General features: G+C 46.0%; 1 protein-coding gene across 4 annotated transcripts in view; it reads right to left on the bottom strand.

Moving 5' to 3' along the window:
• Positions 1-24,359, bottom strand: part of LOC147881273 (uncharacterized) — a 28,136-nt gene extending 3,777 nt beyond the window's left edge. For all 4 annotated transcript variants that reach the window (XM_087370204.1, XM_087370201.1, XM_087370202.1 and 1 more), the window contains exons 1-2: positions 23,981-24,359; positions 18,822-18,991 (exon numbers count right to left, since the gene is read on the bottom strand). In XM_087370204.1, coding sequence (XP_087226330.1) covers positions 18,822-18,991; positions 23,981-24,137 — 327 coding nt within the window. In that variant the 5' untranslated portion in view covers positions 24,138-24,359. The remainder of the gene's footprint in view (positions 1-18,821; positions 18,992-23,980) is intronic.
• Positions 24,360-24,894: the final 535 nt, after the last annotated feature.

The raw sequence follows: 24,894 nt of genomic DNA on the forward strand, positions 1-24,894 counted from the left end.
CACACTGCCTTTCTGTGAGTGTTTTGAAGCACTTTTGGCAGGTTTTGGGAGACATTGGATGCTCTGGCAGACTTCTGACATAGACATTACACAGATTTGAGTTGCATTTTTAGCCAATGTTTGGCTCTATTTTTTTGGGATTTGTGCACTCCATTCCCAGCAAGGGAATTCAGATTTGCATTTGCTATATTTTCTTTCTCAGACATGGCCCATCAAAATCAGAATGATTTCCAGTTCAGTGGTCTCTCACAAGAGGATAAGCTGGATGGTACTAACTACTCCCTCTGGAGTTTTATGGTATGCAATATTCTGATTTCTCGTAATTTGTGGGACTATGTAAATGGGGATGAGATCTGGCTAGCAAATGTGGCACCTAATACCCCTCCCCAGCAAGGAGGCGGCAGAGGTCGTGCACAGGGTACAGCTGCAGAACAAGTTATTGGTGCAGTTATACCTACCACTCTAGAGCAAAAGGGATGGGATTCACGTGATTCTTTAGCTTTGTCATGTATTCCTCTTTCAGTGAAAAGATTCATTATTCCGCATATCCGGTCGTGTAAGACCTCAAAGGCAGCATGGGATATTTTGGAGAGCATGTATGCAGCTCGGAATGATGCCAGGGTGTTTTTTTTTACAAGAGAATTATCTCATACACATATGGAAGAGAGTGACTCCATGTCAATGCATTTCACAAAGCTACAGGATTTACGAGAGCAATTGCTGAATATTGATGAGATCATTCCTGATTCAGAGATGATTACCACTACTCTGAATTCTCTTCCTGAGTCTTATCTCAGCTTTCATACCTCATTGAATTTGTCGTTGAGGGGGGGTGCAAATCCTCTCAATTTTCACGAGTTGATAGGACTTCTGTTGCTGGAAGAGCAGACCAAGAAAAACATGCCTTCACGAGCAGGTGAACATGCCATGCTTTCAAAATTCAAGCCTAAAGTAAAGGGACAGGCAAAGACATCAGCAAATCAGCCTTCCAGTGGTTCAGGACAGCCTTCTCAAAAGGCTAAGGGTGATGCAGGTAAACCCAAGAAGAAGGGAATATGTCATTACTGCAAAAAGCTAGGTCACTACATTGGAGAATGCAAGAAAAGGCTTGCAAAAGAAAAGAAAAACAGCTCCAATATGGCTGTTTCAGATTCAGCTCCTCATGCATCTGACAATGAGCAAGCTACAGCCAACCTTGTGGAGCACGACTATGCCTTCTTGTCTTGCATTTCAGACTCTCAATTGGCTGCTCCGGATAGTACAGCCACTTGTAATGATGACTCTTACGCTTTTCTGACATGCAGTTATGATTCTTCTAAGGATGCATCAGCTTTCAATGTCAATGAGACACAAAATACATGGTATTTTGATAGCGGTGCCTCAAAGCATATCACTTCAAGGAAGTGTCTTTTCACATCTCTGCATCCACCTCCCGTTGGTAAAAAGGTCACATGTGCCAACAACTCCTCCTATTCAGTTCGTGGTACAGGAGAAGTTGAACTTACAACCATTGATGGCTCAACATTCAAAATTTCTCATGTCTTGTATGTGCCTGGTATCACAAAAAATCTACTTTCAGTGTCCACTCTTAACAGAGCTGGATTTCAGGTCATTTTTGAAGATGACAAGTGTGCAGTCCATGACAGAGAGAATGACTATGCCTTGAGATTGTCTAGCACTTTGTTAAGTGGTCTTGACACGTATGAGAAAAGACCAGCACATGCTCTTGCAGTTTTCACTCCTACTGCTACTATGCAGAATACGGAGTTATGGCATGCCAGATATGGAAACATGCATTAAGGCAGCTTGATGACACTTCAAAAACATGATGCATTGCCCACTCTTGAAACACCTCCTCCACATGCCTGTGACGGGTGCATTCTTGGTAAAATGCACAGATTTCCTTTCAAGAAGGATGGATCAGTAAAAGCTGTTCGAAAATTACAGCTTATTCATAGTGATGTCTATGGTCCCATGAGGACTCCATCATTGGGTGGTCATCTTTACTTTGTCACTTTTATAGATGACTACTCCAACTACACTTGGGTTTATGGACTGAAACGCAAATCAGAAGTGTTTACAGTTTTCAAACACTTTGCAGCCATGGTTGAAACTGAATCAGGACTCAAGATACAGACATTACGCACAGATAGAGGAGGGGAGTATTTGTCTGCAGATTTTGATGCATTTTTGAAAGACAAGGGCATTGCACATCAGCTTACAGTGAGGCTAACTCCTTAGCGAAATGGCAAAGCTGAGAGACAAAATCGTACTCCTGTTCGAAAATTACAGCTTATTCATAGTGATGTCTGTGGTCCCATGAGGACTCCATCATTGGGTGGTTATCTTTACTTTGTCACTTTTATAGATAACTACTCCAACTACACTTGGGTTTATGGACTGAAACGCAAATCAGAAGTGTTTACGGTTTTAAAACACTTTGCAACCATGGTTGAAAATGAATCAGGACTCAAGATACAGACATTACGCACAGATAGAGGAGGGGAGTATTTGTCTGCAGATTTTGATGCATTTTTGAAAGACAAGGGCATTGCACATCAGCTTACAGTGAGGCTAACTCCTCAACAAAATGGCAAAGCTGAGAGACAAAATCGTACTCTTATGGAGATGGATAGATGCATGCTAAAAAGCAAAAAATTGCCTCACAAATTTTGGCTTGAAGGTCTCATGTGTGCCAATTATGTTTTGAATCGGGCTCCCACAAAAGCTTTGAAGACCAAGACTCCAAATGAAGTTTGGCAAGGGAGAAAGCCTTCTATGGATCATTTTCGTGTTTTTGGATGCCTTGCATATGCTCATGTGCCCGTTGAGTTTCCGCATAAGTTGTCTGATAAGGCAATCAAATGCATTTTTGTTGGGTATAGTGCAGAGAGCAAGGGCTACCGTCTCTACAATCCTGTCACACGCAAGATTATTGTCAGTAGAGATGTTATATTTTCAGAAAATTCAGCTCACACTCAAACTGAATTTGATTTGCGTACTTCTTCCGATGATGTCTTTGAGGGATATATCTGATGCAAATCAAAATTTTCAGATACCTCCACATGCTCCGATTCAGCCACAGGATGTCTTACCACTTCCACAAGCAGTGGAAGAGGTTGTTCAGCAAGAAATTGCAGATAAAAACAGTCCCAAATTGGCTGTTACAAACTCTCAGGGAGAGTAAAATTTATGCTCCATTACCTGGCAGAACTCGGAGTGCAATAAGGCATGGGGGAGGAGCACTTTCAGTTGAATCAGCTTATGCAGGTACTCTTCTTGATGAGGAGGAGCCTGAGACATTTGAAGAGGCACAGGATAATGTGCATTGGATGAATGCCATGCACGATGAATTGCAGTCCATTCAGAAAAATCAGACATGGGAAGTTGTCGATTTGCCACCAGGTAAACATGCCATAGGTACACAGTGGGTTTTCAAAGTTAAACGAATTCATGCCTTTCTGACCAGCAAGGGGCTGCACAATAGTCCAACTGAGAGCACCCTCTACATCAAGAAGGATGGGGGGGATATTTTAGTCATCATTCTTTATGTAGATGACTTACTGCTCACACGGTCAAATGAAGATAATATTGCAGATTTTAAAGCTAAATTGCAAACCACTTTTGACATGTCAGATTTGGGGCTGCTACACTTTTATTTGGGGATCCAGTTCACTCAAGAGAAAAGTGGCATTGTTATGTCTCAATCCACGTATGTGCAGAAACTCTTGGACAGATTCAACATGCAGGATTGTAAGCCCATAGCTACTCCCATGGAGCCGGGGCTGAAGCTTACAATGCATGATGCAGGTAAATCAATTGATGTCACACTCTACAGTCAGGCTATTGGATGCCTCATTTATCTCTGCAATACACGACCTGATATTCAGTTTGCAGTTTCTCAGATGAGCAAATATATGCACAGCCCAAAGACTATGCATTGGCAGGCTGTAAAACGCATCTTTCGTTATTTGCGAGGTACCAAGTCTTTTGGCTTGATGTTTCCCAGGGGGGGGGTGACTTGCAGATGCATGCCTGCAGTGACTCAGATTGGGCTGGAGACTATGACACTAGGCAGTCCACAAGTGGCAATTGTTTCTTTTTGGGCAAAGCTTGTATTTCTTGGTTAAGCAAGAAACAATCTACAGTGGCTACCTCTTCATGTGAAGCTGAGTATAGGGCAGCTTTCACAGTGACAGTTGAATGTGTTTGGCTGCATCGTTTATTTGCTGATCTTCATCTTTCATTGGAGGGTCCTTCTCCAATTCTCACTGATAGTCAGAGTGCTATTGCAGTGGCAAAGAATCCTGTGTTTCATGCTCGCACGAAGCACATTGAGGTTCAATATCACTACGTCGGAGAGAGGTTGCATGCAGGAGAGATCAGTATGATCTATGTGTCAACACATGACAATGTTGCAGATATTTTCACCAAAGCACTTCCACGTGAAAAGTTTAAGGCATTTCGCAGTGCCCTGAACTTATCTCCTTTTGGTGATTGATCATTTCCTTGTACATGACATTGGCACTGCACGGGGGTGTTAGAATTATTGTTATAATTTAGCAGTGACCAATGTAATGTAATAAGTAGGTTAGGTGCACTTTTCCCTCACTTAGAGGTTTCTCCCCCTAACCACAGTTAGTTCACTAGCTACGGTTAGTGAAGGATAAGGTTTTGTCACTTAGACAAAACCTATCACTCTCTTCAGTTGTAACACACTCTTCTATTGCAACTAGTGATTTCAGCTCTCACTCTCCTACTCTCACACTCTGCTCTCTCTCTCCCTCTACAACTCACACAAAGGCCCCTGAAAAGAGGGCCCCAAAGGGGCATTATAGGCAGACCAGGTCAGGGCCTAGTCGGCCTGTTTGGGTCGGCCAGAGGCAGCCTGACTGGTCAGTTGGTTTTCCCAGCCCCTTGGGGCCTATAAAAGCAGAGGCTCTTGGCCTCATTCCACATCATCTGCAGCAGCAGAGCATCAGCAGACTGGAGCAGCAGATCAGTACCTATAGGGCCTACATCCAGGAGGTGTATAGGAGGCTGAAGAGCTGCAGACAAGCAGAGTTAGGGCTGCACACCTAGGCTGACATCCAGGGCAGCAAGGTGTAGAGATCAAGTCTGGACAGAAAGTCTACAGACGCTCGACAAGGAGCACGCGGGCTCGAGTCTAGAGATAGCCAGCAGATAGGAGAAGTACCTTGTGGTAAGATCAGAGGACCACACCATTGGTGGGACTCTGGATCTATCTCTTTTGTGTTGTGTCCATAGCTTTGGATGGAAATATATTATTTTGGTGGTTTCTCTATCTCGCTGGTTCATTGTCTATTAATGAGTCTGCACATCTATTTTATGCATATAAAATAAGAAGTTTGTGATTCCACACACCACACCACACTGTGTGAGGTCCTGGGCTATTCTATCAGTCTTCCGCTATGCGTACCCTCTGTTGGGTCTTTTCTAACATGGTATCAGAGCCCAAGTAGGAGGCTCACAGGTGTGGGTGCCTGAAGGTAGGGACCTTGCAGAAGGACAACCCTGATTTAGAAGCTCTAGGGAATCGACTTCCACGACTGGATGATTGTGCCTTTGTGAGAAGGAGGGTGACTCAGGTTCAGTCAGGTGCGTTCAGAGTTCTGGTCTACTGAAATTGAGTTTGGTTGACTTTGCTGTGTGGTATAAACAGCAGAGATGTCAATCTCTGCAACCTCTTCAGCCCCCACTCTCCCATCCTCCTCCCCCAGTTTTCTCTCATTCACTATCCCTAACTTTGGAGAGTCTGGAAAACTAGACGGGACCAACTACCCGATCTGGAAAGTGAAGATCCGGAGTCATGTAGTGGCTCGCAAGTTGTGGAAGCTGACCACGGGAGTGGAGGCGAAGCTGGAGGACATGGTGGACAAGCAAGGGGAGATAGTCATGGCAGTAGACAGAGAGGAGCTTGAAGCTTGGGAAGACAGAGATGCCCATGCCCTGGCATTAATCTCTACACCCTCTTCAGCCTGTAGAACAGCAGAGATGTCAATCTCTACAGCCTCTTCAGCCCCTGCTCTCCCATCCTTCTCCCCCAGTTTTCTCTCATTCACTATCCCTAACTTTGGAGAGTCTGGGAAACTGGACAGGACCAACTACCCGATCTGGAAAGTGAAGATCCAGAGTCATTTAGTGGCTCGAAAGTTGTGGAAGCTGACCACGGGAGTGGAGGCGAAGCTGGAGGACATGGTGGACAGGCAAGGGGAGATAGTCATGGCAGTAGACAGAGAGGAGCTTGAAGCTTGGGAAGACAAAGATGCCCATGCCCTAGCATTAATCATAGGGACTACGGCGAACTCTGTTCTTCCACATATCCAGATGGCGGAGACGTCAATAGAGGCGTGGGTCACTCTGAAGGATCTGTACGAGACGGACAAGACCTCCCAGATTTTGCTTCTTCAGCATCAACTCTACAATCTTGATATGGAAGAAGGAGATACGGTACATAGCCACTTGACGAAGGTCAAGGTGGTGAGGGATCAACTAGCGGCAATTGGTCACAAGACAAACTCATGCCATTTGGCCTTGATGGTACTGAGGAGACTACCTCGGAGTTTCAAGAGTTTTGTTACGACTGTGACAACAGGACAGAGGACCAAACCTCTAACGTTTGAGGAGTGGGGTCAATTACTGCTACAAGAGGAAGCATGGGAAAAGCTCTACAACGACGACAAAGACGACAAGGCGATGCTGGCGAAGGGTTACACTAGAAAAGGAAAGGGCAAGCCTAACGGTGGCAAGTCCAAGAAAGACAACTCTAACGACGAGGAGACTTCGAAGAGGAAGCAGAAGAAGAAGTGCTTCTACTGTGATAACAAGACATTTTGCAAAGGACTGCAGAAAGAAAAAGGCCGATCGGAAAAACAAAAAGGAGTCCGACTCAGATTCAAAGGGAGAGGCCAAAGCAAATGTGGTAATCAAAGAGTTGTTCCTAGTGACATCACCAAGTGTTACCCAGGTCAAAATATGTTGATCAAGAAATCACAGTGAGGATGTCTGACATAGAGATGTGGGTCAACGAGGAGTCAGATGCTTTTGTGAAGGTGACGGACAGCATGGAGTGCTTGGTACCTTCTAGGTGCGTGGCTGTTGACACTGACACGAGGGTGGATTCCATGGAGGGCCCTAGGGTCTCATGGTCAAATGGATGTTGTACTTCAGAAGGGGACAGTAAAGGATCACACAGGCTTTTGGTAGGTGCCTCGATGAAGTACAGGGTTTGCCTTCAAAGCAAACACACAGGCAGTACAACAGTCTGGCATGTACTTGATATTTGGTCTGCCTATAAATGCCCCTTTGGGGCCCTCTTTTCTAGGGCCTTTGGCCCACACTTCAAGGCCAGGTCCAGCCCCTAGTTCTGCCCAATAGCTGGCCTGGTTGGCTGGCTCAGCCCAGCCAGTTCTATGGCAGACACTCCTGCTGGTTCCCCCCCGCCATTAATGCACCGTGTGCTGGCCTTGCTGCTGTAGACACCTGTTGCAAGCGCCTCTTCTTCTGGATCACCACGCAATCATGCTCCTCATCAGATCCTTTCTGCCAGGGCCGATCCAAGACAGAGGACCACACAATTGGTGGGACTCTAGATCTATCTCTTTTGTATTGTGTCCATAGCTTTGGACGGAAATATATTATTTTGGTGGTTTCTCTATCTCGCTAGTTCATTGTCTATTAATGAGTCTGCACATCTATTTATGCATATAAGTTAAGAAGTTTGTGATTCCACACACCGCGTCATGGATGTGTGGTTATATGTGGCAATCAAGCTTTAGGCTTTGATGGAAGTGTATGTGCAAGGGAAATGATGAGCCCAAGGTGTGGGAGCACCAGGCTAATCCAGAGCATGGTATCCAGAGTATGACGGGGTTTTGTTGTGGGAACACATACACCTTTCATGGTTGTCCGGAGTTCTTTCTGTATGAGGACATGAGCATTTTTTTGTCGTGGTTGTCTTGTAAATCCATGGGGTCGAGGTTGTGTTCATCATATGTGAATGGTCAGTGGGCAATTAGATGCTAAATGCTGGTGGCATGCATTTGTGTGCACATAGTCAATGAATATGTGCTTTAAGTGCCTTGGTGTATAAAATTGTGGGAATCCTTGGAGAGTGGTAAAAGGCAAAGATGACGTGGCACTTATCAAAAAAGGCATTCAAAGGTGGCAACGTGAGTACGAGGCGAGGAGCTTGTGGATGGCGAGGTGGTGGCATGCATTTGTGTGCACATAGTCAATGAATATGTGCTTTAAGTGCCTTGGTGTATAAATTTGTGGGAATCCTTGGAGAGTGGTAAAAGGCAAAGATGACGTGGCACTTATCAAAAAAGGCATGCAAAGGTGGCAACGTGAGTACGAGGCGAGGAGCTTGTGGATGGCGAGGTGGCAAGATTGCAAGGAGAGAGAAGATACCGGGGAGCTTCCTGAGCTCTAGAAGAAGGGGAGCGCCGCTTATGGTAGATGAGGAAGAGCGGGTGGAGATGGGAGATAAGAAGACGGGAGATGGTGAGCAGGAGAGGCTCATAGTGGAGACGAGGAGAACCGTAAGCTTGAAGGTGGCCTAGTGGAGCATCACAATACGCAGCTGGAGAAGGAGGGCGAGCTATAGAGACAAGAGCGGAGCTCAGAAGGAGCTTGGACTGCAAGGGTGGCGTGACTAGAGGAGCTGGAGGCTCTCGGACAACTGGGGGGAGCTCTGAGTCGGATGCTGCTATTGTGGAGCGGGGAAGGCCTACACCGGAAGCTGCGAAGGAGGTAAAAGATCACGCAAGGAGAAGAGGTAAAACGGGTGGTCGGATCTGGGCCGGGAGTTCCCTTCACCATGTGATGGGGGTTTTGGGTTTAGAATTCTAATGTAGGGGTTTTTGGGTTTAAGGTTGGAAAGAGTAGTTTATGTATAAGGTCATGGATAGGGGTTCATAGTTTAGGGTTGAGAAATGATGTTTTTGAAGTAGAGAGAAGGATTAGAAGAGAGTGGCAAAAGAATTTGGGGGAGAACTTGTGAGAAGGAGATGATAGGTTAAAACAAAGGGAAGGAATTGCAATCATAGGGAAAAGGGAGATCGACACATGAGTGAGTTGAACACAATGTGAGCTTCATTCCTTCATGGGGTATTTTACATATGATCCTCCATATTATCTCTATGTCTATTTTCTCAGTGTTTTCAAAGAAAAAGTCATTTTTTAAGAGAAGGAGAGTTGCCAATAGACAGATGAATAGATGGGAGAGCTCGATGCAAAGGGGAAGCTGGTGTGAGCTTCTCGTAAAGGAGGCCGTGAGTTGCTGGAGAGGTCGACGGTAGCTGGTTGCAGATGGGCGTCGCTACTACAGGGGATGGGGGTACGCGACGAAGGGGGATCCCTCAGAGGAGCTTCGGAGAGCAAGGAGGCTACAAGATATGGAGGAGACGGGCGATAGGGGGAGTGCAGCGAGGATATGAGCTGGCTGGCCGACACACAGTAACAAAAAAATGATCAAGCAAGAGTTCACAAGCAGGGCGGTGGTATCATTTTCTAGAGGCTAAAAAGAGGGTGGGCAACAAGAGATCAGGACTCACGTTGGAGGTCGAAGATTGAATAGCAGAGGTCAAGGAGTTTGGAGGGTGAAGATCCCAAAAGAGAACACGGCAAGGCTACGGAAGGTGAGCTTGGCTCGATAGGAGCTTGGAGGCAAGTGGATAGCAACCAAGACCAAGGTGCGTGAGCTCATAGAAGGGCCTCTTGATTGAAGAAGAGAACCATGAGACTTGGACCATGAACTCTCGCTGAGTTCTCAAGCAAGTACCCTTCTCGCTTCAGTACTCTTTGTCCATCACCTTCTAGCAATCTATGTCCGAGATTTGAAGAAGCAGCAATACTTCCCCTTCTGCCTTCGAAGAAGGCCAATTCCTTCCAATCTCGTATCACCTGAGACAAATGAAGAGTAGAGTCTCTCCACGACATGCTATAAAGGCTCAAATGCAAAATATCAAGTACATGCCAAACTGTTGTACTGCCTGTGTGTTTGCTTTGAAGGCAAACCATGTATCTCATCGAGGCACCCACCAAAAGCCTGTGTGATCCTTTATTGTCCCCTTCTAAAGTACAGCATCCATCTGACCATGAGACCCTAGGGCCCTCCATGGAATCCACCCTCATGTCAGTGTCAACAGCCACGCACCTGGAAGGTACCAAGCACTCCATGCTGTCCGTCACCTTCACAAAGGCATCTGACTCCTCGTTGACCCACATCTCTATGTCAAACATCCTCACTGTGATTTCTTGATCAACATATTTGACCTGGGTAACACTCGATGATGTCACCAGGAACAACTCTTTGATTACCACATTTGCTTTGGCCTCTCTCTCTGAATTCGAGTCGGACTCCTTTTTGTTTTTCCGATCCGCCTTTTTCTTTCTGCAGTCCTTTGCAAAATGTCATGGCGTATCACAGTAGAAGCACTTCTTCTTCTGCTTCCTCTTCGCAATCTCCTCGTCGTCAGAGTTGTCTTTCTTGGACTTGCCACCATTAGGCTTGCCCTTTCCTTTGCTAACGTAATCCTTCGCCAGCATCGCCTTGTCGTCTTTGTCCTCATTGTAGAGCTTCTCCTGAGCTTCCTCCTGTAGCTCAGGAGCAGTGATGGACCCAACTCCTCAAACGTCAGAGGTTTGTTCCTCTGTCCTGCTGTCACAGTCGTAACAAAACTCTTGAAACTCCGAGGTAGTCTCCTCAGTACCATCAAGGCCAAATGGCATGAGTTTGTCTTCTGACCAACTGCCGCTAGTTGATCCCTCACCACCTTGACCTTCGTCAAGTGGCTATGTACCGTATCTCCTTCTTCCATATTAAGATTGTAGAGTTGATGCTGAAGAAGCAAAATCTGGAAGGTGTTGTCCGTCGCGTACAGATCCTTCAGAGTGACCCACGCCTCTACTGACGTCTCGACCATCTGGATATGTGGAAGAACAGAGTCCGCCATAGTCCCTATGATTAATGCCAGGGCATGTCTCTGTCTTCCCAAGCTTCAAGCTCCTCTCTGTCTACTGCCATGACTATCTCCCCTTGCATGTCCACCATGTCCTCCAGCTTCGCCTCCACTCCCGTTGTCAGCTTCCACAACTTTTGAGCCACTAAATGACTCCGGATCTTCACTTTCCAGATCGGGTAGTTGGTCCCGTCCAATTTCCCAGACACTCCAAAGTTAGGGATAGTGAATGAGAGAAAACTGGGGGAGGAGGAAGGGAGTGCAAGGGCTGAAGAGGCTGTACAGATTGACATCTCTGCTGTTTATACCACAGCAAAGTCAACCTAACTCAATTTCAATAGACCAGAACTCTGAACGCACCCAAGTGAGCCTTCTCACAAGGGCACAATCCTCCAATCGTGGAAGTCAATTCCCTAGAGCTTTTGAATCAGGGTCGTCCTTCAGCAAGGTTCCTGCCTTTAGGCTCCCACCCCTGTGAGCCTCCTACTTGGGCTCTGATACCATGTTAGAAAAGACCCAACAGAGGGTACGCACAGCGGAAGACTGATAGAATAGCCCAGGATCTCACACAGTGTGGTGTCCACACTGAGTCAATGAGTGCTCCCATGACTTTACCACAATACGGAACATCACTCATGTACACATGTACAAGTTGAGTTTGGGGTTTTCAAAAATCTTCACACAACGTGTTGGCATTGGGCCGAGATGCGTCAGTGAGAGGGGGTGTTGAAAAGGTCACCTCCCCCTCTGTAAGCCCCCATATGAGGAGAGCATGGGGGGGGTGAATTACCTGGAGAGATCAGCATGGCTGCGTCTTTGTGAAAGGGAGATGGCGGGGAGAGGATGTCTTGGATCTGCCCTGGCCTGCCCTGGCAGAAAGGATCTGATGAGGAACATGATTGCGTGGTGATCCAGAAGAAGAGGCGCTTGCAACAGGTGTCTACAGCAGCAAGGCCAGCACACGGTGCATTAATGGCAGGGGGGAACCAGCAGGAGTGTCTGCCATAGAACTGGCTGGTTAGGGCTGGTTGGAGCCAGCCAACCAGGCCAGCTATTGGGCAGAACTAGGGGCTGGACCCGGCCTTGAAGTATGGGCCAAAGGCCCTAGAAAAGAGGGCCCCAAAGCGGCATTTATAGGCAGACCAGGTCATGGCCTGGTCGGCCTCTTTGGGTCGGCCATAGGCAGCCTGACTGGTCGGTTGGTTTTCCCAGCCCCTTGGGGCCTATAAAAGCAGAGGCTCTTGGCCTCATTCCACATCATCTGCAGCAGCAGAGCATCAGCAGACTGGAGCAGCAGATCAGTACCTATAGGGCCTACATCCAGGAGGTGTATAGGAGGCTGAAGAGCTGCAGACAAGCTGAGTTAGGGCTGCACACCTAGGCTGACATTCAGGGCAGCAAGGTGTAGAGATCAAGTCTGGACAGAGAGTCTACAGACACTCGACAAGGAGCACGCAGGCTCGAGTCTAGAGATAGACAGCAGATAGGAGAAGTACCTTGTGGTAAGATCAGAGGACCACACCATTGGTGGGACTCTGGATCTATCTCTTTTGTATTGTGTCCATAGCTTTGGACGGAAATATATTATTTTGGTGGTTTCTCTATCTGGCTGGTTCATTGTGTATTAATGAGTCTGCACATCTATTTTATGCACATTAGTTAAGAAGTTTGTGATTCCACACACCACACCACACTGTGTGAGCTCCCGGGCTATTCTATTAGTCTTCCGCTGTGCATACCCTCTGTTGGGTCTTTTCTAACACCTCCCTCAGTGGCCCCTTGCAAAAATTCACACCCCCATCCCCCTTTGCCCGTGCTTTGCTCACCAAACCACCCTCTGCCCCGTCACTTCTCCTGGTATGCTAGCACTGGAGTTCACACTATTAGCCCTTGCACCTACCTACTGACACATCCCAGCACTCCTGAAACCTCTGATCTACAAAACAAACACACACCACGTGAGAACTGAGCAGGCTGCTCACCACCCAACCATGACATCTACGGGATGTGATCCCGAATCAGGAGATGTCCCCTCCGAGCCACGAGCTGAGCTACTGGCACGAACTCCCAATCAGATCCAAACCAGCCTGGTGTCCCATACCACCAGGTGGCGCAGTGAAGCCCTGGATCTGCCACTGGGCCTTGGGCTACGCTAAGATGCAGGCGCGCGTCCGCGACTCAATCCAGGAACAGACCTAGCACCTGGGAACGAAACTTGCTCCCAACTGCACACTGAGAACTGAACCCCCTGGGCCCCTTTTATAGACTCGGGCCCCGAGCGCCAAAAATAGCGAAGACCTATAAATAGTTCGTACCCTTGCCACTCAACCCGAGAATCAAGCCTGCCTAGCTCTAAGCCTCCCCAGGCTACCTGAGCTAGTCCTGTGTACCTAGTACACGTCAGATACCAATCCGTGCACATGACATACTCCCCCTCCTCTAAGAACTCACTCCTGAGTTCGCTAAAAAACTCGGAAATGTTCTCTGGAGGTTTTGTAATGTCTCCCATGTTGCATCCTCCTCAACACGATCCTTCCACTTGATCTTGTATTCCGTGATAGATCGATTGCGAATCTGTCTGTCACGAAATTCAAGAATACACTCAGGTTCGTGGGGAATAAAAGTCAAATCTGTAACTTCTATTATCTCGTGAGGAGAAACAAGTTGATCATCTGCACCCAATACTTCTTTCAGTCTACTGACATGAAAGACTGGATGTACTTTAACATCAGGAGGCAATTCTAGTCGATATGCAACTGGTCCAATTCTTTTAATGACCTTGAAAGGACCACAGTATCTCGGGGATAATTTCGGAACCAAACCAGTACTTAGGCTCTTGGATTCGGAATTCGCAAATATACCATCGTTCCTTCAGAGAACTCTCTAGGTGAACGATGTCTATTAGCATAAAATCTGTCCCGATCTTGGGCACTTCTAATAGACTCCTTGGCAAACTGCAACATTTCTTGCATATCTAGCAAGAAGTTCTTAGCAGCATCATTTTGAATCCCTTTTAACCAAACCATAACTGGTGACTTAGGTTGAAACCCGTACATAAGCATAAAAGGGCTGTAACCAGTACTAGAATGCTTTGCACTGTTGTAAGCAAATTCTATCATAGGTAGATAATCTTCCCATGAAGACTGTCTCTTAGATACATATGCTCGAAGTATGTCTTCAACCAACTGGTTGACCTTCTTTGTACTGCCATCGGATTGTGCATGATCCGAGGAACTCATACTTAGAGTAGTTTCCAACTTCTCAAATACAAGTGTCCAAAAGTTACTTGTAAACTTTGAGTCCCTGTCACTGACTATGTCAGATGGTAAACCATACAGCTTAAACAAGTGGTCCACAAACTCGTGAGCCAGCTGAACGGCTGAAATAGTTGTTCTAGTAGTAAGAATCTAGCCATTTTTGTCAAACGGTCGACTATGACCCAAATGGAGTCATGACCCTTGCACGTTCGAGGCAAACCAGTAATAAAATCCATGGAAATACTTTCCCATTTATTACCTAGAATCTGTAATCGCTGTAATAATGTCACGATCTGTGACGTATTCCTTTCTCTTTCTAGACTTATGGATGGTTTGATGAATGGACACTTGTGGAAGGGTATGCCCTTTCGACGGGACACTTCCTAAGAGGCACAACTCTTGCCCTTTCGACGGGACACTTCCTAATGAGGCACAACCTTTCACAAGAGACATTCCTATTGTAATGTACCCTCTCATCAAGGGTCACACCCTTCACAAGGGGTACACACCTCTTCATGCACATACCCTTTGGAGTACACACCTTTTCATGTGTGACTCTTCACTCTCTATATAAGAGAGGCCAAATTGTATGGATGACAATCACATCCACCCTACAGACATTCAAGCAATACAGTTATTCCTTTGCTCTCTACTATCTCAGTCTCTTTTCTGTTCCTTAGCACAGTTCTAAATATAGTAAATCTAGGATTTCTTACAGTGGTATCAGAGCAAAATTCGCTCCTGCCTGTAGGAAATGCCCCCCACCTTCCGGATCGTCAAGAAAAATTCACCTTTAAGTTATAAATTGGAATTACCACCATCATGGGGTAAAATCCATCCAACATTTCATATTTCTTGGCTAAAGACGTACATTCCAGGCGATGAAGCAGTTCCTCCTGCAGGTGATTATGTCCCAGAAATCGAAGACGATTATGTTCTCCTTATTCCTGAGCGTATTCTGGACCATCGACAGCGAGAGACTCGACATCGACTTATCACAGAATTCCTTGTTCTTTGGCGAGATCTGGACGACTCCAACGCTACTTGGCAGTCTGATGAAGACTTACAGCAGTACCCTGATCTTTTACAGCAGTATTTTCAGAATCTACCATGATATTTTCTACATCGGTTCATTATCTCCACCAGGGTCTTCTTTTGAGTGGGAGGGGATGTCACGATCTGTGACGTATTCCTTTCTCTTTCTAGACTTATGGATGGTTTGATGAATGGACACTTGTGGAAGGGTATGCCCTTTCGACGGGACACTTCCTAAGAGGCACAACTCTTGCCCTTTCGACGGGACACTTCCTAATGAGGCACAACCTTTCACAAGAGACATTCTAATGAAGAGACATTCCTATTGTAATGTACCCTCTCATCAAGGGTCACACCCTTCACAAGGGGTACACACCTCTTCATGCACATACCCTTTGGAGTACACACCTTTTCATGTGTGACTCTTCACTCTCTATATAAGAGAGGCCAAATTGTATGGATGACAATCACATCCACCCTACAGACATTCAAGCAATACAGTTATTCCTTTGCTCTCTGCTATCTCAGTCTCTTTTCTGTTCCTTAGCACAGTTCTAAATATAGTAAATCTAGGATTTCTTACAAATAAACCCGCGCTTCTAAGGCGTTCTGCCTTAGTAACCTGACAAACTCGGCAACCTACTACATAGTTCTCAATGAATGCACGCATCTTTGGCCAATAGAAGGTATGCTTCACAAGAGACAGAGTCCTATGTATACCCGGATGTCCAGCACTAGGAGCATCATGACACTCCCAAAGAATCTTGGATTTAAGGTCCAAAACATCTGGCACACACCACGTGAGAACTGAGCAGGCTGCTCACCACCCAACCATGACATCTACGGGATGTGATCCCGAATCAAGAGATGTCCCCTCCGAGCCACGAGCTGAGCTACTGGCACGAACTCCCAATCAGATCCAAACCAGCCTGGTGTCCCATACCACCAGGTGGCGCAGTGAAACCCTGGATCTGCCACTGGGCCTTGGGCTACGCTAAGATGCAGGCGCGCGTCCGCGACTCAATCCAGGAACAGACCTAGCACCTGGGAACGAAACTTGCTCCCAACTGCACACTGAGAACTGAACCCCCTGGGCCCCTTTTATAGACTCGGGCCCCAAGTGCCAAAAATAGCGAAGACCTATAAATAGTTCGTACCCTTGCCACTCAACCCGAGAATCAAGCCTGCCTAGCTCTAAGCCTCCCCAGGCTACCTGAGCTAGTCTTGTGTACCTAGTACACGTCAGATACCAATCCGTGCACATGACACCTACCCTGCAACAACAAAATCTTATTTCATTTTATTTTGGTTTCATTTTTTGAAACCTTTCTCGTAAAAGACAGCTCTCATTTTGGTTTGTGAGACTAGGGTTCCACATCGATAGGATACCTCCTTTTCAGTACAGTTTAGATGCCCCTCCGGTACTCCCACCCACCATCCTGATCAGGCCACACACCAACCAGGTCATTCGTGAGGATCTCCTGCACCTACACACCTTTAGGACCTAGTTGGAGCCGAGGGAGCTTCCAGTGAAGCTGAGTTTCTACAGAGATTACTGTCTTCATATTTCGGAGGAGGGATTCATCACACCACCGGGGTACACTGAGCTTCATATGCCTCACTCACTACGGATCTCCATCCAACAGTTTCGTGTATCATCACACCGCCTCCGCATAGAGAGCAGCAGAGCAGAGGGGATTCCTAGGGAGCATCACTTATGCATATCACCGTCCGATCACCGGCTATGCACCAGCTAGGGCGACATGACATACGGAGGATTCCACTCCGCTCCAGTACTCTTCTTTTCATTGTTACATCCAGATGTATTTGATTTGATTATGTATGATCAGACTTAGGATTCAGCATGGGTGATGATGCTCGTTTCAGTAGCTCCACCCTTACTGTGATTTGTATCAGGTTTTCTTTCAGTCTCATAGACCCATCGGTCTTCCGAAGACTCTAATAAAATTTCTTTCTTTCTTTCTTTCTTTCTTTCCCTCTTCCCCTCCACTGATCTGATAAGCCCCACCAATAACCATCCAGGTAAATATTTGATACAGTGCAAGAGTATAGGCGAATAGTACCCCTCCCCAAGAACGGCTGACAGATGTAGCACCCCTGATTGAGTCACCAGTAACATGGCTTGTCCATGATTTTTCAAGCTATGGTCAAACCAAATCAACAATACAATGGGCCATGCATAAAGGAGGTCAGGGCAGAAGAATAAGACTGAAAGTGAATGCAAAGCTCCGAGTAACTGAACAGGAACAAGCACGAGAAAAGAAGGCTCAAGAACAGGACTGGGGGTCGTTCTATCCCAGGCCACGAACTTGCACAGAAATATCTAGTTTAGATTATTGACAACCTGACCTGGTTCCAATCTCAGTAAGAGGGGATGTTACATGCATTTTTTAGGATAATACGGCCGTATGGTTTCCTTGGCAGCCAGCTTAGCCAAATCCAACCACACAGGAACAGGTAACAACAGCAACAAATTTACTCCATGAGAACAGGATAGAGCTGCAACATATAGGCAATACAGCAGGGAAGCAGGTACAGGAATTGCCATGTGGCATCATATGTCAGATATCTGCGATTACGGATCTGATACTGCGATATGGACAGCTTCACTGTAGAAAAGGGGGTAGGGGCAAAATTAAAAGAGAGATAGAACGAGCAAAAGGGAGAGAAAGAAAGCGGGAGAACTGAAGGGCAGAAGAGGGGGGGAAGAGAGAGGAAGAGAGAAAGATAGAAAGAAAACAAGTTTATTAAAACTCTTCAGAAGATCAAAGGGTCTATGAGACTAAAAGAACCTAATACAATGAGCTGAGGGGTGGAGCCACTAAGCAGGCATCAATTCTCATGACGAATACAAAAGAAAACCCATAATCGTGATCATAATGACACCAATACATGGAGAGAAAAGACTCTGAGCTCATGGAGAGGTTGGGAGCATGCGGGGACGTCAACCCTAAGCAGGGGGCACCAATATGCGAGGCTGTTGTGGTGGCATAAGACCTATGATGGAGCGTTGGCGGCTGTCGGCACGTGTGGTCCACTATGGTCTCTTGGCTATGGCCTTGCGGCGAACAAGCGCCACTATCACTACAATCAATCATGTCTCCGCCCTCGTGAGTATGGAGGGAACGTCCCCTAATGTGATCTGTGTCTCAGCCCATTGGCAAGTCTGACATATCATTGGCTCGGATCATCGTGTCTGCCTTCTCGAAGAGTCCTACTGATCGGTGTTGTCTAGTAGGAAAAGCTCAGTGATCATGCTCTCAGTGGAGTCTAGCTGTATACCTGATCTCGCCTACATACTATGAGCGGATGCTCCTTGTGACGAACAGCCTCATGGATGAAGGCCGTCAAGCATCTCTGATCGACCGTAGGATGAGCTTAAACAAAATAGAAATTTCTAACATAAAATGCGAAGCGAAACTCTTCAAGATTACCATATCCACTAATGGTTGAGAAGGCCCTAGAACCCCCCCCCCCCTTGGCCACACCAAAAATTCCCCAACGAAAAAAAAAAAAGTCTTACAAAGTTGGTTGCTCCACCATATACTTCTGTATCATCTTCGTAGGTAAGATCATCGACAAAATCCTCATGCATAAAACAACCATTTCCATACAACCATTGTCCATGCTCCACGTGTCGACAATTTGGACATTGCATTCTTCCTTTCGCATTAAAGGCTGATCCAATGCAATCTGCAATTGTACAATGGGTAAAGGGTGAGGTGAAGAACAGCTCACATTTTTTCACAGGAAAAACATTGTTGGAAAAGACACCTATCTCTTCTATTAACAGATTGCACCACAAAAAGGTAATTTACACAAACAATTTTTCATCCCTTGTAACCAAAAATGATGCAAGTAATTCATTATCACCAATGTGTTGAATATTATAGAGATATCAGCACTAAAAGTTGTGGAGATAAAAACTGATGGTCTAACTAGCTACCTAGATCAACTAGATTAGCATTCGAACGTTATCTTCACATTGTATCATGAATACAATGGTAATAAGCTCAAGCCAGCTTCAAGCAAGTCCAGCAAAAAGTCAACACTTGCAACCCAAATATGAAATTTTATCTTTGCCACAATGAATTCTGAAAAACTCTGAGTTTTAGGCCTTGCCATATCATGGAAGACACCCTACGCAAGGGGAGGGCGGGGATCCAGCTAGAATAAGTCCTATATATGAATTATGTTTTCAATGTTGTATCATTGCAGTGATAAATTGAGTCCATTTTCGGCTCTTATTCTAGGCAATTATGACACAAGCATCCAACAAGACGATTCATAACTTTCCAAAATCCTACTACAAAAGGCTTCAACAATTTCATCAAAACTACTCGGACACAGTCTCTTCATTCAATTGTACAGCAAGAAGCCATGCGCTTCCGCACCCTTTCTTCTGCCCGCAACTCCCCGCGCGTGCCCTTCCTGCTGCTCTCTCTGCCTGCGCCTTATGTGCAGTCTTCCCCTGCACGTCGCCTCCTACAACCATCTTCCACGCAGCCTTCTAGTACGCTCGCGCCTACTGTCCGTACCTCCGTCCCGCACACTCTTCTGTCCCGATCGTGGATTGTCATAGCTCTGATACCAAATGTGAAGAACCAGCTTTCTCAAGGATGCAAATGTGTGCAATGCATGCAGAATTTGAATGCCAATTGGCCCTCCAATGGGGAAGAGCGCCCTCGTGAGAGTACTTGTTTCTATTTTCGACCTACATGCAAGGTGTGTGTGAGAGAGGGCGGATGAATGCAAGGTGAATGAAGGATGCTACCTGAGATTCACAATGAAAGGGTGATACCTTTTCATTAATGTCCCTTGAGATCACTCAAGTTCCATCTTCCCATTTACACCTACCCTTAGCCTATGACCCATGCATCTACCATTCAATGTACCTTAATGCACCCTTCCCTTCCTATTGCCCCTAGGACCTAGACATGTGTGTGTACATTTTTATTAATAAAATAAGTATCACATGTCCAAATTCGATGCCGTCTGAAGCAGTGGCTCCAGAGCGACTAGTCCTATCTACTCAGATGATCCACCGCCATAACAAATCAGTCGGTGTCCTTCATAAATACAAATACATGTTACACCATTGGCGTATAATATATAATAATGTTTTCAATGTCTACTAATCACGGATTAGTGATTTCTCTTGTCATGAAGGTTGAGGAAACATTTAAGGATAATAGGGGAACAACCTGTGAGAAGTGGGATGTAGTAGTCGGAGCTTTTTGGTGCATCATCATCGTACAATACAATGTAACAACGTCTGACGCCATGTCATCATTCTTATCATGCCATGTGGTACTGTACAACCTATGGATACTACCATGCCAGCACTATACAATCCACAGAGCCTATGGATACTACCATGCCAACACTATACAATCCGCAGAGCCTACCACTTCTATGCAACGCATCTCACCAAGATGATGGATCCCTACATATTGATCTTCATGTATCTCATCTTCGCCTATCCTAACATGCTAATGGCCTCTCCTGACTTGGGGGCCTTACAACTGAGAGCAACTAAGATATAGATAAAAGGTAGTAGAGGGTCAAGCATTGACCTCCAATACCCCCCCAATGTCCATACTATAGATTTGGTCCAAAGCCAGGAAGCTTCAATAAAACCATAGCCATTTGTGATAGGTTCACTTAAATCCTTAGTCTCTGGAACATCTATACTGGATTCTAGATCATCACTTGAAGCCCAACTCCTCCAAGGCTTGAAGGCAATACCTAGGAAGTCTCTCTTCCTTTGCGGAGGTGTTGGTTGTGCTAGTTCCAAAGAACCAATGCAGTGATCAATCCAGGCCAACCTTGAATTTTCATAATCTGCATGGACGCACTGCTTGCCGGTGATAGGTGGAAAAGCTATTTTGCAAAAGGCTGGGTGATGGCAGGTGCTCAGGCCAGAGATTACGCTGCAACAGTGTTTAGAATGATAGATTATGTCTCATTATTACGCCAAGAATGAGTGTGGTAGTCTCTCCAAGCCAACCTTGAATTTTCATGATATGTATGGGTGTGCTGCCCAGTGACAAGTGGCAAAGCTATGGCAAAAGGCTGCGCAATGACAAGTGGTCAGGCCTGAGACTGTCCTGTGCAAAGGAGTGCAAAGATGCATGATGTAGTTAGGTCAGAGACTGCACTGCGTGAAAAAGGGTAGAGCAGCCGTGTGTCGAGCTCTATGGTGCTCATAATAAATAGACTATGTCTCATTATTATGCCATTGTAGCATCATGACGTCAAGAAAATTCTAGCGAGAGCATGGGTTTGCCCCAAATTCAAAATCTCACCCAAAAGCCCATCGTGCCGCAGCCTCAAAATGGCCTCAAAAATAGTTTCGTGATTGGCTACACCCAAGCAAACGTTGACCCAGATGATAGCTTATCAAGATGATGAAAGATTTTCAGGCACATGACAAATGCATGTGATGTGGATGGACATTGAAAACATGATAAGGGTCCAAGGATACAAGTGATTGTTTAACCCACAGCCAGCAGATCACAGGGTTACAGGGAAAAACAACCAAGGTGCGTGATTACTCGCTGAGCAGCTGACGGAACCATACTTACGTCCAAAAGTTTCAAGCACAGAAACTTCATGAATGTTTGCAAATGTTTGAATGGGCCCCTGAGACTATCAAAAAGTGTGTCCAAACAGACGAGATACCCACTAGGTCCCCTCCTTGCCCCTCTTCTACCACATAAACATACTACCAATCATTAACACACTTGAAATTTGAAACATGGAAGTTGCAACTTCATCATTTCATGCTGTAATAGCATATGACCTACTTTTTTATTTTACCACACTTGCACATGAATGCTGCTCTGTTATGGTACAGAAGTGGACGCATACAAGAGTAGCAAGAGAAAACAAGGACATCTCTTGAAGCAATTTTCTGTTGCAGATATCTTTTAATGTGAAATAAAACAGGCCGCAGAGGGATCTTCTAACCACTGAAGCTGACATAATCCTTCTTAATGCTCTCTTGCTGCTATCCTCTCCTTCCTGGACAGCAAAATGCTGAGGTAGGCTACAGCAGTAAAGGCTGAATTGAAGAAGGAGGTGGACTATCCAAATGGCTTCAAAAAGCGCTCTATGCATGTGCGACCAGTATGGGGGATGACAAGGCTACCACCAGCTAGCTGCCTGCACGATCAGGCCAACCAGGCTGGTCTATTCTGGCCAACCGTGCCAACTGGAATTAGGGCCATATGTGTGGCCCTTAGCTGGCCTATTACGGCGGTCCACTTGCTCGTCTTATGGCTGGCTGGGGGGTTGCACAACTCATACATGATTTCTGCACTTCATGCATGCTTTAGTGGAAGTTTGAAGCGAGAACCAGAGACTGGCACGTGCCAACTTGTGTGCTTGAGATAAGAAGTTTGAACAAATGGTCCCCAAACATTTGGATGCTGTTTGTATTGGGAATTAACAGCCTGCAGGAGACCCCTTCGAAGCATCGTAGACCGCTTTCCCTTCGAAGCATCGTAGACCGCTTTCTACTTTTTCCCACCTTCAGCACTAGATTGAGCCTTGTTTTTTGGTACAGTAGTGATAGGGGAATTTTACTTTTAATACCACCACTCATATGTCATTAGCCTCTCAGCAGCTTTCAGTTGTGTGCGTGTGCTCTTCTACACCAATAAATGGCAAGGCTATTACAAAAGTTCTGCGAAGATGAAATGTGTCATACCACACGCTAGAGTAAAATACAAATAACACACACACTCGATCTGGTTTACAAGCACCACCTCCCAAAGAAAACAAAATATGGGCTATCATTACTTTCACAAGAAGCCACTCTCAAGGAGTTAACCACCAATTACCTGTTGCAAAGCATAGTTTGTGTGCACAAGTTTTGGTAGGAGCAAGTTGCATTTACATTGACAAGTCCATTTTATGACAAGTAGTGCAAATATAGCCCCTTTTTTCATGTCCTCAAAAAATTAATGAAGCAGGCGCTCCTCCAGAAAGACCGACTTCCTGGTTTAAAATATCAAATTCCTTGTTTGTAATTCCATTCACTTGATCTTTTTCCGTTAGGCAGTACACACTCACCCAGTAAACTGCAGGCGTGGCATTTTAGGAGGAGAAAACAGGATTTCAAAATGGGTTCTACAAATCACGTATCCTCACACAACCGTTTGCGAATTGGCTGATTGGCACGGATTAACAGAGCTATTAAAGATTTGCGCTTTCTTGCTAATTGCTGAGAGTTGAAAGCATATATGATTTCACAGGCAAACTTCATAGGGAATATTGGAAGCCCAATGGTGAGCAACACCAGGAAGAACGCCGTATTCTACCTGGAATTCCTGCATTGGAGGTGCGCCTTTCGAAGGACGGGACAAACACAATGAGCCAATTGCAAAACAATGAGCGTTAACACTTAATAAACGCAAGATTGCCAGAAATAGTCAGGTCTTCATACAGTTCGACCGAAGGACGCTCAAAAAAGGTCAGCCCTAACGATAAAGCAGATCGTGCCTTGGCTTAGACATAAGGAAAGTCCCGTCCGTCCAAAGATGGGAGCTTCCACTACCTAAGCGTAATCTCGGGCGAAAATTCGCATATGCAGAGCCTTATACGCTACACAGCTGTTGGATGCCCCAGATAAAACAGGAAAACGAAGAAAAACAATTACTCTCGGACGATGCTTACCGAGATGGAAATGATGACCACATTTGAGTTTGGCAATGGATCGTTCTCCGGCGTCCGTCACTGCCTCCAAGCAGACAGAGCAGGAAGCGACGACCGGGGGCGACACCTGAGTGGTGGCCGAAGGGGAGGAGAGGGGAAGGGACTTATCGGCAGACATGGCAGCAAAGATCGAGGGGAATCGAGAAACGAAAAGTGCAGAGGAAGCAAGAGTCAGAAGATGGTGCTGGAGAGGCAATGGAGGGAAGAGCGTCGTCTGCGTTTCATTTTCCGGAGGAAGCTGGGGTGCTGTGATTGTTGAAGAAGGTAGGGCATTTGAAAGCTCAGAGATGGAGAAGAAAACTCGAAATTGAAGATGAAGATGAAGATTATGCACACACAGTGAGAGTCATTAATTTGCCTCTCATTATTATTATTTCACTAATTCCCACACTAATTGGATTAGCTTTTCAGCATTCTTTATTCTACCCACCATTAGCATGACTATTCAATCACAGGACGTTCCCGCTCAGCACTGGCATAGCCACTCTCACCCTGGACACATTAGAGGTTTTCCAAGCAGTTCAGTCAGCTTCGCTTCCGGCTGAGGTGGCAAACGGAAGGCTACCGGAATGCCAAACCTTGTGCCTAACCATTGCAATCGGAGTACACAGGCAGGCCAGGGTCAGCAAGCATCCGGCAACCAATGGAATGCTGTTGTCAATCGCACAGATCACTCCCTGGACATGTGCCCGTAAATCCAGCAAGTTCCAGCATACTTCACGCAAGCATGTGCCCGTAAATCCGGCAAGCACCTTGAAATGGAAATGGGAGGGACACATACCATGTGCCCAAGCTATATGTGCGGCCTGCGAGCAGTTGTCACATTCTACTCACTCCTTTCCCACGTCAGTAGCACTCAACTGCTACAGCCGCAC

This window comes from Dipteris shenzhenensis, chromosome 31 (assembly GCF_047967505.1).
Source record: "Dipteris shenzhenensis isolate YYH24624 ecotype China chromosome 31, Dip_SZ_1.0, whole genome shotgun sequence".
NCBI classification, from domain to species: Eukaryota; Viridiplantae; Streptophyta; class Polypodiopsida; order Gleicheniales; family Dipteridaceae; genus Dipteris; species Dipteris shenzhenensis.